Raw genomic sequence first — 17,170 nt, forward strand, 5'->3', positions numbered from 1 at the left:
GACAGCTGCAGATAGCTTAATAGTAGCCTATTGTTTAATAATCAGCCTAACAGTTCAAGGAGGGGGGATGTGAAACTACTGAAATAAAATGCAAAAACAAAATGCTGGGACGAATGAACCAATCATGCACTGATAACAGAAGTCTGCAAACCACTCAGAAACAAGGGGGTGGTGGTGGCGTTACTAGTTTTGTTTGAATAACTATAAGAAAGGCGTGCTGTAGTGAGCACATGTTCTTTTGCTTTGTTCTTTTGCATGTTCTTTTGTTTTGCTTTTTGTTCTTTTTGTATCCTTGCAATGTAACAACCATATACCGCAATAATGTTTCTAAAAGTTACAGTCGGATTTCCTCCCTCTTTGTAACTGATGGGATCCAACAACTGCGATGGTCCCATTCAGGAGCCTTGGCTAGGCTGTATAGACCTAATTTTCCAGAATGCAAGTAGCCTGCTGCCAGCAATGTTCAGGGCAGACCGATTTCGGGAAGAGCACCTAACATAGACTTTAGGCCTCTTTAGTCACTCATGCAAAGGGCGCAAGGTCTGTTCCAAGCATGGTGCCCAGAAGCTTCCTTTTCTACCAAATGGCAACAGGAATAGTGTGGGCACATGCAAACCACTGTATTAGATGCTTAGGCACCCACTCGGCACCTGTAAAATCAAGTGTGCTGTAACCAGATTCTAGGCCATCAAACCCTGTGTACAGCCTGGAATTTGCAAGCATTGGTTTGAAACCTGACGCTATGAGCGTGGGCCCACGTCACAAGACCTTTAAAGCTGACTCAACAGAACAAAGTTTGTGACATGACGGAGCTCACCAAACAGGCTCGCCTTCGCTCTGCTGCGATAAAACTCACATCAGTTGGTGTACAAAAGGATTAAGAAGATTTATCTGGTTTCAATTTGTTTGCTTAAAGATTACACCCCAACTTGTGGGTAGGGGTTTGGTTACCTTCCTATTTGCTGGTTGGTTGCACCATTTTCATAAAATCAGAGAATCTTACAGCACCTTAGGCTGTGGTGGAGATCCTCTCTGACAAGAGGCAGAGAACCCTGCAACATTAATCAGTGTCCATCAGACCTGTGCTAGCTCTTTGAAAACGCTGTCCAATTTGTCCCAAGCCCTGACTCTTTCCCTATAGCCCTGTAAATGTCGCCCCTTCCAGTATTTATCCAATTTCCTTTTGAAAGTTACAATTGAATCTGCTTCCACCGCCCTTTCAGGCAATGCATTCCAGATCACAACTCTGTGTAAAAAACTGTTTCCACGTGTGTCGTCTAGTTCCTGACCCTTCTGGCACTGCAGTTTCTCCTTACTCTGTCAAAGTCTTTCATCATTTTGAATATCTCTATCAAATGTCCCCTTAACCTTCTCTGCTCTAAGGAGAATAATCCCAGTTTCTCCAGTCACTCCAGATCATTGATATAAAGGGTGAGCAGGAGTAAGGGATTTCAATTGGTGTAATTGCTTCGTGAAACGGTTTCTGGGTGTTTGGTCCAAGAAATGTACAACCTGTGTTCAAATAATTCCCTCTCTCATCCCTGATATTCCTGACGTTTTCAGCAATAAATATCATTTCCTCATGTCTCGGCTAGGCTTGGCTTTCCCGCGATCGTGGCTAGCTAATATTCTGGGCGGAATTTTATCAGCCCCGCAGAGGCAGCTTTGGAGGCGGGGGGTGGGAGGAGCAGTCAGGCCTGAGATTGAGTGAGAGCCATGTCAGTCACCCGCCTGGCAGCAGCAGGTAGCTAATCAGCAGCAATTAAGTGCTCACTTGGGGGAAAACTGGTGCCCGACAGCCACAGCAGCTACACAGGCCTTCCTGTGGTGGGGTTTCCCTGTGACACTGATGGTCTGGCAGCTGTGGCCACAGTTTATTTTTAAGCTTTTTTTATGTCTTCAGCTTGAGGTTCCATCATGCTCCCCCACCTACAGGGACAGTGCCCATCTCTCCCAGTGGGCTGCCAGCCGCCCAGAGTCTCAGGCACTCCCACTGACCCACTCGCATGCACAGCCCACCCACCATCCTTAACTGGACAGGACTGTCATAGGCGGTCTTTAATTGACCATCCTCGGGGAGAATGCACAGGCGGGTGGACCTTATAAACCATCGGGCTCGGGAGCCAGAAATAGTTTTATCCCTCAAAAAAATATTGGAGAAACCTAAGGGACTAAAAGCCGACAAATACCATGGACCAGATGGCCTACATCCTCGGGTTCTAAAAGAGGTAGCTGCAGAGATGGTGGTTATGATTTTCCAAATTTGCTAGATTCTGGAATGTCCCAGTAGATTGGAAGTTAGCAAATGTAACACCGCTATTCAAGAAAGGAGTGAGAGAGAACACAGAGAACTACAGACCAGTTAACCTGACATCAGTCAGCGGAACATGCTGGAACTATTATTAAGGAGGTCTTAACAATGCACTTAGAAAATCATAGTATGATCAAACAAAGGCAACATGGTTTTATGAAAGGGAAATTTTGCATGACAAATTTATTAGAGTTTTTTGAGGATGTAACTAGTAGGGTAGATAAAGGGGAACCAGTAGATGTAGTATATTTAGACTTCCAAAAGGCATTCGATAAAGTGCCACACAAAAGGGTAATAGGCAAGATAAGGGCTCATGGAGTTGGGGGCAATATATTAGCTTGGATAAAGGATTGGTTAACAGACGGGAAGCAAAGAGTTGGGAGAAACAGGGCATTTTCATGTTGGCAGGCTATAACTAGTGGAGTTCCACAAGGATCAGTGCTGGGGCCTCAGCTATTTACAATCTATATTAATGACTTAGACGAAGAGACAGTGAGTAATGTATTGAAGTTTTCTGACAATACAAAGCTAGGTGGGAATGTAAGCTGTGAGGAGGACACAGAGAGGCTACAAAGGGATATAGACAGGTTAATTGAGTGGGCAACAAGATGGAGTATAACGTGGGGATGTGTGAGGTTACTCACTATGGTAGTAAGAATAGAAATGCAGAATATTTTTTAGAAGGTGTGAAACTTGTAAATGTTGATGTTCAGAGGGACTTGGGTGTACTTGTACAAGGAATACAGAAAATTAGCATGCAAGTACAGCAAGCAATTAGGAAGATAAATGGCATGTTGGACTTTATTGCAAGTGGATTGGAGTACAGGACTAAGGAAGTCTTGCTACATTTGTTTTGGGCTTTGGTGAGATCACACCTGGAGGACTGTGTGCAGCTTTGGTCTCCATAACTGAGGAACTCATAACTTGCATTGGGGGTGGTACATTGAAGTTCACTAGATTGGTTCCTGGGATGAGAGGGTTGTCCTATGATGAGAGGCTGAGTAAATTGAGCCTATATTCTCTGGAATTTAGAAGAATGAGAGGTGCGCAGTGGTTAAAACAGCAACCTCACAGCTCCAGTGACCCGGGTTCAGTTCCGGGTACTGCCTGTGTGGAGTTTGCAAGTTCTCCCTGTGTCTGCGTGGGTTTCTGCCGGGTGCTCCGGTTTCCTCCCACAGCCAAAGACTTGCAGGTTGATAGGTAAATTGGCCATTGTAAATTGCCCCTAGTATAGGTAGGTGGTAGGGGAATTGAGGGAAGGTGGGGATGTGGTCGGAATATGGGATTAATGTAGGATTAGTGTAAATGGGTGGTTGATGGTCGGCACAGGCCAAAGGGCCTGTTTCAGTGCTGCATCTCTAAATAAATAAATAAAATCTCATTGAAAAATCCAAGATTCTGAAGGGGCTTGATAGACACTGGCAGATTGTCTCCCCTGGCTGGGGAACCGAGAACACAGGGGCACAGTCTCAGGATAAGGGGCCCATCATTTCGAACGGAGACGAGGAGAAATTTCTTCATTCAATGAGTTGTGAATCTTTGGAATTCTCTACCCTAGGGGGTTATGGATGCTCCATTGCTGAATATATTTAAGGCTGAGAGGGACAGAATTTTGGCCTCAGGGAATTGAGGGATATGCAGAGCAGGCAGGAAGGTGGAGTTTGAGGTAGAAGATCAGCCATGATCATATTGAATGGTGGAGCAGGCTCAAGGGGCCTTATGATCTACTCCTGCTATTTCTTAAGTCCTAAGGCTGTAAAATTCCATCCTCTGTTTTTGCTGAAAGATCCCACTGTGCCTCCCATGGACCCATCCTGCAATTCCTCCCACCTGGTGGATCCTAGTTATACTGCACTGGGTGAGTTACCCTCTAACTTCCCGCACGGGTCCTTCTTTTTTCCGATTTTTGTTGCCACATACAGAGTACTACGTATTGCAGAGCATTTACAGCACAGAAACTGGCCATTCGGCCCAACTGGTCCATGCTGGTGTTTATGCTCCCCATGAGCCTCCTTCCATTCCTTCTCATCTCACCCTATTAGCATATCCTTCTGTTTCTTTCTCCCTCAAGTGTTCATCAAGATTCTCCTTAAAAACAAGTCTGCTATTCGCCTCAACTACTCCCTGTGGTAGCAACTTCCATATTCTCACCAGTAAAGCAGTTTCTCTTGAATTCCCTATTGGATTTATTAGTGACGTTCTTCTATTTATGGTCTGTAGCTCCGGTGAGTCTGTGCTGCACCCCCTCCAATACCAATATATCTTCCTGAGGTGTGGTGCCCAGACCTGAACGCAATACTTCAGAGGGGGTCTAACCAGAGCTCTGAACAGCTGTTACATAACTTCCCTCCTCCTTTCTTCCCCAGTATAGTTCCCTCTATGTGTGATGTCTTGCCATAGAAATTACACCATAGGCCTTTCAGGAGTGAAGTTAGGAAACACTTCTGCAGGCAAAGTGTAATTTAGAACTCTCTTCTGCAAATGGCAATTGATGCTAGATCAATTGTTAACTTTAAATCTAAGATAGATAGATTTTTGTTAACCAGAGGTATTAAGGGATATTTAGAATATGGAATATGGAGTTAGGTCACGGATCAGCCATGATCTCGTTGAATGGCAGAAAGGGTTGAAGGAGCGGATTGGCCTATTTCTATTCTTATGTCAAATTTTGTTCGATAATCACTCTTGTGAAGTGTTGCGGGACGTTTTACTATGTTACAGGTGCTATATAAATACAAGTTGTTGTTGGCAAGGGAAAGTTATGGAGGTGGGTTGGGGAGCTGGTTGTGAGAAATTAACTGGCCAGCATAACCCACTGAGGTTTCAGATCTACCCCGAAGTGTTCAGGTATCGAACCAAACACATTGACCCAGAATTTGCTGGGAAATCAAGGTGAGTTTAATGGCATTTGCTGTTATTAATGTGTAACTCGCCCAGTGGTGAGGGAGAAATACCCACGTTCTGTTGTAAGCCTGGCAATAACGGCAGCTCACCTTCAACCTCCCTTTCAGTTTCACGAAAAGTAAATTATGAATTAATAAAACAAACAAAACTATGAGGGTTAAATGTGTGACCACCAACTGATAGGCTCCGAGAGAATCTTTCCTCTGGTTATTTTAACATTGCCAATTGGGTCGCACTCTTTGCAATGGATTGAGAAATCACAAATAAAGATTTAGCATTTTACATTTGTCCAGTGGGAATATTTATGTCAATCTGCTGATACTCAACTTTTGAAACATGTTTTACAAGTTTTGGGAGGTTTATAAAAACATGTCAATCTTAATCCAATCATACAGAGAGATGAGATTGTAGATTGCTCACATCTGGAAATTCTCTATGTACTCTATCAAAACCCTTCACACTTTTGAACATCTCTATTAAATTGCCCTTATTGAACCCCTTCATAATTTTAAAGGTTGTTCCTCTCATCTATAAAAGACGTACAAATGACATCAATACAACCATGAGTCAAATCACTGACAGCCAGAACGTGTCACAACACGCAGTATTCTCGGCTGAGGAAGTTGCAGGGGATGCCTAGTGTGCACATTTACAAATCGAGACAACTGCAGCATTGCGAAACAGTGAAGGAGGCAAGTTTTATTCAGCTAAAGAATGCAGCCCGTGTAAATCTGGCAGACGGATTTTACAGGATATAACTTCAAATAACTCTTAATGCTTTCACACAAAACAAACAAAAGTTAAATACACCCAACTCCAGCTTTGGAGGCTCTGAAAATACAACGACTCAAATATTATTCCCTCCCACTCCAAACTCTCCCACCTCCAACCCCCCAAAAAAACCCCATTGGAAAAAAAACTGAATGCAAACTAAAAGAACTAGAAAATATGACTATTGCAAGTGAGTGGAGATATTGGTGGTCTTTACATAACATAATCAGAGGAAAGGGGTTTCAGCAAACTGCTTCTTCCGATTGGAAATGCTGCCATCACCCATGTGCCCAATACCAGACCTAGAAACGGGATCATGCCGTGCAGCAATTGGCCTATTCGGTGCATAGATATTGGGGGCCTGATGCCTGCTTGGGGCCTCCTTTGCAAAATTCATTAGAGACTGACCTCGGGGACAGAATGGATGCCAGAGTAGGCTTCTTCCGCCACTCAGCAACTGGTCCAGCCATCAGTCCTGAACGGGACAAGAGGAGACTGTCACCGGAAAGGGAAGTGCAAACTTTTTTTTTGAAAGAACTTACCTTGTTGTGATTAAATTAAATTTATTAATTACGTTAAATCTGCCAGCAACTGCTCGCCCCTCCCCCACCTGCCTGTAACGGGCATGATCCAATATCTAGGCCATAGAATCTTACAGAACAGGAGGCCATTCGGCCCATCGTGCTTGAACCGTCTCTCTGAAAGAACTAACCAATTAGTCCCACTCTCCCTCACCTTTCCTCACATCTTATACTTTTCTATTTCAGCTCTTTATCCCAAAACCGCCAGCTCTACCAACTAGAAGGACAAGGGCAGCAAATACATGGGAACACCACCACCTGCAAGTTCCCCTCCAAGTCACACACCATCCTGACTTGGAATTATATCGCTGTTCCTTCACTGTCACTGGGTCAAAATCCTGGAACTCCCTTCCTAACAGCACTGTGGGTGTACCTACCCCACATGGACTGCAGCGGTTCAAGAAGGCAGCTCACCACCACCTTCTCAAGGGGTAATTAGGGATGGGCAATAAATGCTGGCCTGGCCAGCGACGCCCACATCCTGAGAGTGAATTATAAAAAGCAACTTCCTCTTTAAAGACTAATCACTGATAAATGTAAAGGATGTACATTTGCCTATTCTAAAAGGCACAGTCATTTATGGAAATTCTAACTCGGTTGATGTATTTGCATACTTAAAACTGTCTGACTGAGAAGGTACATTCCAATTAAGCAGCTGCATTATTCCTCCTTCAAAACATTGTGAAGACAGATAATGATGGTTCCATGATTACTCTAGTATGCAATGCCCTGCACAATAATTACCCTTATTGTCCTCTTTTCCTGAAATTGCTGACTGGTGGCTGGAGTGCCGATCCATTGTTACTGGCTGCCCAGATGACGAGTGTCAGCATTCTATTTGAGGTTTGGGCCATCCATGCACAGCAGCAGCAGTTGGGGCAGCAGTCCGGAATCTGGAGCTATGGCTGATGTTTTAGTCCAAAGTCTTTGAAGTCAGTTGCAGACAGAGATCGGCTCACTCAATGCTAACAAGAACCCAGGACGGAATCGTCCTGGTCTGTGACTCAGCCACTGCCCAGATTAACCTGCCCATCCACTGGGGGAATTCCACACAATGTAGCTTTATACACCGAACACCTATCCCACCTCCTCATTCAAGAATTTGGCTTGCTTGTATGGCACAATCTCAGTAAAGCGACTTCCGTTCGCGAGCTGCATGGTATGCCTTTGTTGTCCGGCTATTGATGAAATCTAATTTTGTGAATCCAGCCTTCAAATAAAACAAAACAAATTCTCAATAACTAACAGAGTGAATAAGAAAGAACTTGCATTTATATAGCATCTTTTTCAACCTCACGATGTCCCAAAGTGCTTTACAGCCAATTAAGTACTTTTTTCTGAAGTGTCGTCACTGTTGTAATGTAGGAAACATGGCAGCCAATTTGCACACAGCAAGTTCCCACAAACAGCAATGTGATGATGACCAGATAATCTGTTTTTAATTATGTTGATTGAGGGATAAATTTTGGTCAGGACAGTGGGGAGAACTCCCCTGCTCTTCTTCAAAATAGTGGGATCTTTTATGTTTACCTGAGAAGGCAAATGGGGCCTCAGTTTAACATGTCACCTTAAAGATGGCACCTCCGGCAGTGCAGCACTCCCTCAGTACTGATATTAATTTTCAACTCTGATGCAGAGAGGAATGTGGAAGGGGGAATTTTACTGGGGATGGGGTTTTGGGGATGCTCCTTGACTGTCTTAATAAAAAAGTTTTTGGAAGGTCAGGAACTGAGTGGTGATGTGACGGTAAGACTTTGTGCAGCTATTTTAATGCGTGGGCTCAAAACAGAGCAGGAAGGAGTTAATACTTAAAACCATTAACTTAAATGGCAGGAAACTGGGTCGAGTTTTACTGCGTGGAGAAGGTTGGCTTTCTTTGCCGGACTGAATGGCTTGCGAGGCAGTGTCAGAGGGCATCAAGGGTCAACCATACAGGGTGGGATTGGAGTCATGTGTAGGCCCAGAGCAAGTGAGGACGGCAAGTTCTCATTCCTGAAGGACATTCGTGAACCCAGTTTGGTGTTTACTCCAATCAAATAGATTTCATGGTCATTCCTCCTGGTGCCAGTCCACAAATTTACCACATTTATTGAATTCAATTTCAAAGTCATTTTAACCACTGGCACTGACATTCCTCGAGAAGTGGGGGTGCTTTCGCTGATCTCCTGCTGTAATTCCAAGGATGCCCCCCCCACCCCACCTCCCCAACCAGGCAAACACAGGAGACCTGGTTCTGCTGGACTTACTTGGTTCTCTCATAAAGGTCAGAATGTCTGTCCACCCCTCAGAAGGCTAAGGATTGCCAGGAACATAAGAAAGAAAGTAAGAAATAGGAGCAGGAATAGGCCATTCAGCCCCTTAAGCCTGCTTCGCCATTCAATAAGTTCATGGCTGATCTGATTGTGGCCTCAACTCCACTTTCCTGCCTGCCCTCCAATAACCCTGGACTCCCTGGTAGATCAAAAATCTGTCTAACTCGGCCTTGAATATATTCAACGACCCAGCCTCCACTGCTCTCTGGGAAGAGCATTCCAAAGATTAATGATCCTCTGAGAGAAGAAATTCCTCCTCATCTCCATCTTAAAAGGGAGACCCCTTATTTTGAAACTGTGCCCCCTAGTTCTAGACTGCCCCGGGATGGTTAAGGATTGCCAAGAGCCGGGATGGAGAGGTGGAGAGGTGTAGGGAGGGAATTTCAGAGATCAGAGTCTAGGAATCTGAAGCACGGCCACCAATGACAGAGTGATGAAAATCAGGGACACGCAAGAGGCCAGAGTTGGAGGAGCACAGAGATCTCAGAGTGTTGTAGGGCTGATGAGTTGACAGAAATAGGGAGAGATGAGGCCATGGAGGGATTTGAACATAAGGATGAGGGTTTTTTAAATTTACAGCACAACCGCGCCAATGCAAAGAGCTGCTGTGTAAGTTCGGGCTGGGGGGCGGGGTGTGGGTGGGGGGTGGGGGGGGGGTGTGGGGGGAGGCAGATGTTGATTTGACCTGAAACGGTGTGACGCGACCTCAGGAGGCTTGCTTTGCAGTTAGCTCAGCTGTGGCAGCTGGATTGAGGCAATGCAACATTAGCACTGGTGCAGAGGGAAACTGCTTCATCGCAACACAGCTAAAATAACCCATGGGAAAACAGTTCAATATCCTACCTTTTTATAGACACCATGAAGGTCCCGATGCAACCACAAGCTGTACAGCAGATTGGAGGCAGCCTTTCCAGCCGTGGTGGGATCATTTCTGGAAAACAGGAGTACAGACATTATAATTTTTCGGACTGGAAGGCAGTTTACAGTCGTGTTTCCTAAGGGTCGGTTTAAGGACCACTGCTCTTTTTGATATATATTAATGACCTCTACTAGGGTATACAAGGCATATTTTCAAAGCTTGCAGATGACACAAAACTTGGATTGGTCAAAGTCATGAAAGGTTTTGATAGAATGAATAAAGAGAAACTGTTTCCAGCGGCAGGAGGGTTGGTAACCAGAGGATACAGAGTAGAGATAATTGGCAAAAGAACCAAAAGGGAGAATTTTTTTCTTACGCTCTGACTTGTGATCTGGAACGCGCTGCCTGAAAGGGCAGTGGAAGCAGATTCAATAGTAACTTTCAAAAGGGAATTGGATAAATACTTGGAGAAAAGAAAATTTCGGGTTACTGGGAAAGAGCAGGGAAGGGGCCATCAACAGCAGTATTATATTCAACCACAATCTGTAACCTAATGGCCCGACATATCCTCCACTCTACAATTATCATCAAGCCGAGGGACTAACCCTGGTTCAATGATAAGTGTAGGCGAGCATGCCAGGAGCAGCACCAGGCAAACCTAAAAATTAGGGACCAACCTGGTGAACCTATAACATAGGGTACTTGCATGCTAAACAGCATGCTATAGACAGAGCTAAGCAACGGATCAGATCAAAGCTCTGTAGTCTTGCGACATCCAATCATGAATGGTGGTGGATAATTAAAGAACTAACCAGAGGAGGAGGCTCCACAAACATCCCCATCCTCGATGATGGTGAGGACCAACATGTGCAAAAGACAAGGCTGAAGCATTTGCAACCATCTTCAGCCAGAAGTGCCGAATGGATGATCCATCCTGGCCTTCTCCTGAGGTCCCCGCTATCATAGATGCCAGTCTTCAGACAATCTGATTCACTTCACGTGTTATCAAAAGAAACGGCTGAAGGCGCTGAATACTGCAAAGCTATGGGCCCTGACAACATCCTGGCTTCAGTACTGAAGAACTAGCTGTGTCCCGAGCCAAGCTGTTCCAGTACAGTTACAACACTGGCATTTACCCGGCAATGTGGAAAACTGCACACTAACGGTCCTGTCCACAAAAAGCAGGACAAATCCAACCCGGCCAATCCTTTATTATGGGAAGAATTGAAAATAAAAGTAAGGATGAGATGCTTCAGTTATACAGGGCATTGGTGAGACCACATCTCGAATACTGTGTGCAGTTTTGGTCTCCTTACTTAAGGAAGGATGTGACTACGTTGGAGGCAGTTCAGAGGAGGTTTAGTAGATTGATACCTGGAATGAGCGGGTTGTCTTATGAGGAAAGGTTGGACAGACTGGGCTTATTTTCACTGGAGTTTAGAATAGTGAGGGGAGACTTGATAGAAGTTTATAAGATCCTGAACAGTCTTGACAAGGTGCATGTGGAAAGGATGTTTCCTCTTATGGGTGAGTCCAGAACCAGGGGGCACTGTTTTAAAATTAGGGGTCGCCCTTTTAGGACAAAGATGAGGAGAACTTTTTTCTCAGAGGGTTGTGCGACTTTGGAACTCTCTGCCTGAGAAGGTGGTGGAGGCAGGTCATTGGATATTTTTAAGGTGGAGGTAGATAGATTCTTGTTAAACGAGGGAATCAAAGATTATCGCAGGTAGACGGGAGTGTGGAATTTGAGACGCAAACAGAGCAGCCATGATCTTATTGAATGGCGGAGCAGGCTCAAGTGGCTGAATGGGCTACTTCTGCTCCTAATTTGTATGTATGTAATTACCGCCCTATCAGTCTACTCTCGATCATCAGTAAAGTGATGGAAGGGGGCGTCGACAGTGCTATCAAGTAGCACTTGCTCAGCAATAACCGGTTCACCGATACTCAGTTTGGGTTCCGCCAGAGCCACTTGGCTCCTGACCTCATTAGACCCTAGGTCCAATCATGGACAAAAGAGCTGAATTCAAGAGGTGAGGTGAGAGTGACTGCTCTTGACATAAAGGCAGCATTTGATTGAGTATGGCATCAAGGAGCTTTAGCAAAACTGGAGTCAATGGGAATCAGGGGGAAAACTCTCCGCTGGTTGGAGTCCTAGGCCCAACCATCTTCAACTGCTTCATCAATGACCTTCCCTCCATCATAAGATCAAAAGTGGGATGTTCGCTGATTATTGCACAATGTTCAGCACCATTCACAACTCCTCAGATACTGAAGCAGTCTGTGTCCATATGCAGCAAGACCTGGACAATATCCAGGCTTGGGCTGATAAGTGGCAAGTAACATTCGTGTAACACAAGCATCAGCATCAAGCACAACCATCTCAAACAAGACAGAATCTAACCATCTCCCCTTGACATTCAATGACATTACCATTGCTTATGGGGAAAGGCTGGATAGATCCTGGGAGTTACCATTGAAAAGAAAACTTAACTCAACCAACTATATAAATACCGTGGTTGCAAGAGCAGGTCACTGGCTAGGAATTCTGCCCCAAAGCCTGTCCACCATCTACAAGGCACAAGTCAGGAGTGTGATGGAATACTCTCCACTTGCCTGGATGAGTGCAGCTCTTACAACACTTAAGAAGCTCAGCACCATCCAGGACAAAGCTGCCCAATTGATTGGCACCCCAGCTACCATTTTAAACATTCACTTCCTCCACCACCGATGCACAATGGCAGCAGTGTGTAGCATCTACAAGATGCACTGCAGCAACGCACCAAAGCTGCTTCGACAGCACCTTCCAAACCCATGACTTCTACCAACTAGAAGGACAAGGGCAGCAGACACATGGGAACACCACCACCTACAGAAAAGGAAAGCTTATGTCCGACACAGAGAACTCAATACTACAGAAAACCAAGAGGGGTATAGAAAGTGGAGGGATGAAATCAAAAAGGAGACTAGGAAAGCAAAGAGAGGGCATAATATTGGCAAAATCAAGGTGAACCCAAAGATGTTTTATCAATACATTAAGAGTAAGAGGATAACTAAGGAGAGAGTAGGGCCCATAAAAGACCAAAAAGGTAACCTATGTGTAGGGGCGGAAAATGTTGGTATGGTTCTTAATGAATACTTTGCATCTGTCTTCACAAAAGAGGGGGACGATTGCAGATATTGTCGTTAAGGAAGAGGGATGTGGTGTATTGGATGTGATAAACATAGGGAGAGAGGATGTATTAATGGGATTAGCATCCTTGAAAGTTGATAAATTACCAGGGTCAGATGAAATGTAATCCAGGCTGTTAAAAGAAGCCACGGAGGAAGTAGCAGAGGGTCTGTCCATTATTTTCCAGTCCTCACTGGATACAGGTGTGGTGACAGAGGATTGGAGGATGGCTAACGTTGTGTTTAAAAAGCGAGGGATAGACTAAATAATTACAGACTAAAATAAAAGCAAAATACTGTGGATGCTGGAAATCTGAAATAAAAACAGAATGTGCTGGAAAAACTCAGCAGGTCTGGCAGCATCTGTGGAGAGAGAAGCAGAGTTAACATTTCAGATCGGTGATGTCCGTTCTGAAGATGGGTCACTGACCTGAAAAGTTAACTCTGCTTCTCTCTCCACAGATGCTGCCAGACCTGCTGAGTTTTTCCAGCACTTTCTGTTTTTATTCCAAATAATTGCAGGCCTGTTAGTGTAACTTCAGTAGTGGGCAAATTATTGGAATCAATTCCGAGAGACAAGATAAACTGTCACTTAGAAGGGTATGGATTAATCAAGGAGAGTCAGCATGGATTTGTTAAGGGAAGAACTTGTCTGACTAACTTGATCAAATTTTTTGAAGAAGTAACACGGAAGATTGATGAGGGTAGTGCAGTTGATGTGGTCGACATGGATTTTAGCAAGGCTTCTGACAAGGTCCCACATGGCAGACTGGTTAAAAAGAATAAAAACTCATGGGATTCAGGGAAATCTAGCAAGCTGGATATAAAGTTGGCTCAGTGGCAGGAAACAAAGGGTAATTGTTGACGGGTGTTTTTGCGACTGGAGGGCTGTTTCCAATGGTGTGCAGGGATCAGTACTGGGTCCCCTGCTTTTTGTGGTATATATTAATGATTTGGACTTAAATGCAGGGGGTAGGGTGGTGATCAAGAAGTTTGAAGATGACACAAAGACTGGCCGTGTGGTAGATAGCGAGGAGGATAGCTGTAGGCTGCAGGAAGATATTGATGGTCAGGTCAGATGGGCAGAAAAGTGGCAAATGGAATTCAACTTGGAGAAGTGTGAGGCGATGCATTTAGAACATAGAACATAGAACATAGAACAGTACAGCACAGTACAGGCCCTTCGGCCCACGATGTTGTGCCAAACCTTTAACCTACTCTAAGATCAAACTACCTACATACCCTTCATTCTACTATCATCCATGTACCTATCCAAGAGTTGCTTAAATGTCCCTAATGTATCTGCTTCTACTACCACCGCTGGCAACGCATTCCACGCACCCACCACTCTCTGTGTAAAGAACCTACCTCTGACATCTCCCCGAAACCTTCCTCCAATCACCTTAAAACTATGCTCCCTGGCGATAGCCCTTTCCGCCCTGGGAAAAAGTCTCTGACTATCCACTCTATGCCTCTCATCATCTTGTACCCCTCTATCAAGTCACCTCTCATCCTTCTTCGCTCCAATGAGAAAAGCCCTAGCTCCCTCAACCTTTCTTCGTAAGACATGCCCTCCAGTCCAGGCAGCATCCTGGTAAATCTCCTCTGCATCCTCTCTAAAGCTTCCACATCCTTCCTATAATGAGGAGACCAGAACTGAACACAATATTCCAAGTGTGGTCTAACCACACTTGGGGAGGTCAAACAAGGCAAAGGAATACATAATTAATGGGAAAATACTGAGAGGTGTAGAGGAAGTGAAGGACCTTGGAGTGAATGTCCACAGATCCCTGAAGGTAGCAGGACAGGTCGATAAGGTGGTTAAGAAGGCAGATGGAATCCTTTCTTTTATTAGCCAAGGTATAGAATATAGGAGCAGGGAGGTTATGCTCGATCTGTATAACTAATTGTTTACGCCACAACTTGAGTACTGTGTGCAGTTCTGGTCACCTTATTACAGAAAGGAAGAAATTGCACAGAGAGGGTACAGAGGAGATTAACGAGGATGTTGCCAGGACTGGAAAAATGCTGCAATGAGGAAAGATTGGATAGGCTGGAGTTGTTCTCCTTGGAACAGAGAAGGCTGAGGGGAGATCTGATTGAAATGTACAAAATTGTGAGGGTCTGGATAGAGCGGAGGTGAAGGGTCTATTCACTTTAGCAGAGAGATCTGTGACTAGGGTGCATAGATTTAAAGTGATTGGTAGAAAGATTAGAGGGGAGATGATGAAAACATTTTTCACCCAGAGGGTGATGAGGGCCTGTAACTCACTGCCTGAAAGGGTAGTTGAGGCACCTCAACTCATTTAAAAGGAGTCTGGATATGCACCTCAAGTGCCGTAAACTGCAGGGTTACGGACCAAAGGCTGGAAGGTGGGATTAGAATGGGTGGATCGTTTTTCGATCAGCACAGACACAGTGGGCCAAGTGGCCTCTTTCTGTGCCTTAAACTTTCTATGATTCTATGATTCTATTCTATGCAAGTTCCTCTCCAGGTCACACACCATCCTGAGTTGGAACTATATCACCGTTCCTTCACTGTTGCTGGAACTCCTTCCCTAACAGCACTGTGGGTGTATCTGCACCACATGGACTGTAGCAGTTGATGAAGACAGTTCACCACCACCTTCTCAAGGGCAACTAAGGATGGGCAATAAACACTGGCCTTGCCAGCGATGTCCACATCCCAAGAATGAATTTTTTAAAAACTGCCAGATAATAAAAGCACAAGGTCCATCTCGTTCACCTTCTCCCATCCTGGGAGTTACAGGATACAATGATAATGGAGTTGTTGACTAATCACAGCGATCAATCTCTGACAATGAGCCTACAACAAACCCAGACATGAGGTGGGGAAAACCCCCAGTAGGGGAGAGCTTTGGGAACCAGAGGTCCAAAGTCACCTGAACCCCCCCAAGCATGCATCACTCTCCACACATCATGTCTCAAATTATATATTTACTGTGCCCCAGAATGTTAAAAGCATGTTAAAAGGCAGCACAGTGGCGCAGTGGTTAGCACCGCAGCCTCACAGCTCCAGCGCCCCGAGTTCAATTCTGGGTACTGCCTGTGTGGAGTTTACAAGTTCTCCCTGTGACCGTGTGGGTTTCCTCCGGGTGCTCCGGTTTCCTCCCACATGCCAAAGACTTGCAGGTTGATAGCTAAATTGGCCATTAGCAATTGCCCCTAGTATAGGTAGGTGGTAGGGAAATATAGGGACAGGTGGGGATGTGGTAGGAATATGGAATTAGTGTAGGATTAGTATAAATGGTCGGCACAGACTCGGTGGGCCGAAGGGCCTGTTTCAGTGCTGTATCTCTAAACTAAACTAAAAAAACTAAACTAAAATCTGGAAGAAATCCAATTTGCATCTTAATGAATCAACAGTCTCTGTTCCCACCATCTCCTGAGGCAGTCTGTTCCATAGATTGACCACTCACCCACTGAAATATTGGGCTGGATTTTCAAAGGGCTGCAGGTTTGGGAACCGATGCAGACGCGATTTGAAAATTGTGGTCCCGGAGATCATCTCCAGAACCCGATGCCTCGAGTACAGTTTGTGATTTTTAATGTCAGGCCAGTGGGGTGGGGTGGGGGGGGGGGTTCGTTGGGGGGGGGGCAGGAGTGGCAAACGGGGAAGGTAGGGCCCATTAAACCCCTTTAGGAACTTGTTAACAGGCTGGCGGGGGGGGGGGGGTCGATACTGCAATTTTTAATGGTGATTTCAGCGAAGCCCAACAGTCAATGCAACAACTGTTGGGTTCACTGTGGGGCAAAGGGGGAGGGTTTTTTGATTGTTTAAAATTACTCTGCCTTTGGAATCCTGCACAGTACCTTTGCTTTGGGCCGTTTGCACTCCGTTTCATCCCTGTGTGCTGCTGGCATCTGAGGAGCTCCTGCCCTCCTCGGCAAGGCAGTGGAAGCCCCCATCATGCCATCCACGCCTTTGCAGCTGGCACCAGGCAGGCAGCTCCTGCCTCCTTGAGATACTCAGCAGCTCTAATTGGACACCGAGCTTGACTCCTGCCCAATTAGGGCATTTGCATTTAAACCATAGTGTCACACGAGTGACGCAGTGGAGATGGAGCCCGGAAATTATCCATCCCTGGATTGAAAATCCAGCCCACTGACCGCAGATTAGTTTTGAATTTTCCCTCTTCCAGCACAGGCCCTGTCCTCTGGTTCTACTGTCCTGCACAAGCTTGGCACGGTCGACATTATCCAATCACTTCCAAATCCTAAAAACAGCAATCCGATCACC

At 45.3% G+C, this 17,170-nt stretch overlaps 1 protein-coding gene across 1 annotated transcript in view; it reads right to left on the reverse strand.

The window, feature by feature from the left end:
- Nucleotides 1–5,904: 5,904 nt before the first annotated feature.
- The window catches only part of LOC137379419 (plakophilin-2-like), a 64,645-nt gene continuing 53,379 nt past the window's right edge, over nucleotides 5,905–17,170 (reverse strand). Inside the window, exons 12-13 of the mRNA XM_068050200.1 lie at nucleotides 9,723–9,810; nucleotides 5,905–7,777 (exon numbers count right to left, since the gene is read on the reverse strand). Of these exons, the coding sequence (XP_067906301.1) occupies nucleotides 7,694–7,777; nucleotides 9,723–9,810 (172 nt within the window). The 3' untranslated portion in view covers nucleotides 5,905–7,693. The remainder of the gene's footprint in view (nucleotides 7,778–9,722; nucleotides 9,811–17,170) is intronic.

The sequence above is a fragment of the Heterodontus francisci genome, chromosome 18 (assembly GCF_036365525.1).
Source record: "Heterodontus francisci isolate sHetFra1 chromosome 18, sHetFra1.hap1, whole genome shotgun sequence".
NCBI classification, from domain to species: domain Eukaryota; kingdom Metazoa; phylum Chordata; class Chondrichthyes; order Heterodontiformes; family Heterodontidae; genus Heterodontus; species Heterodontus francisci.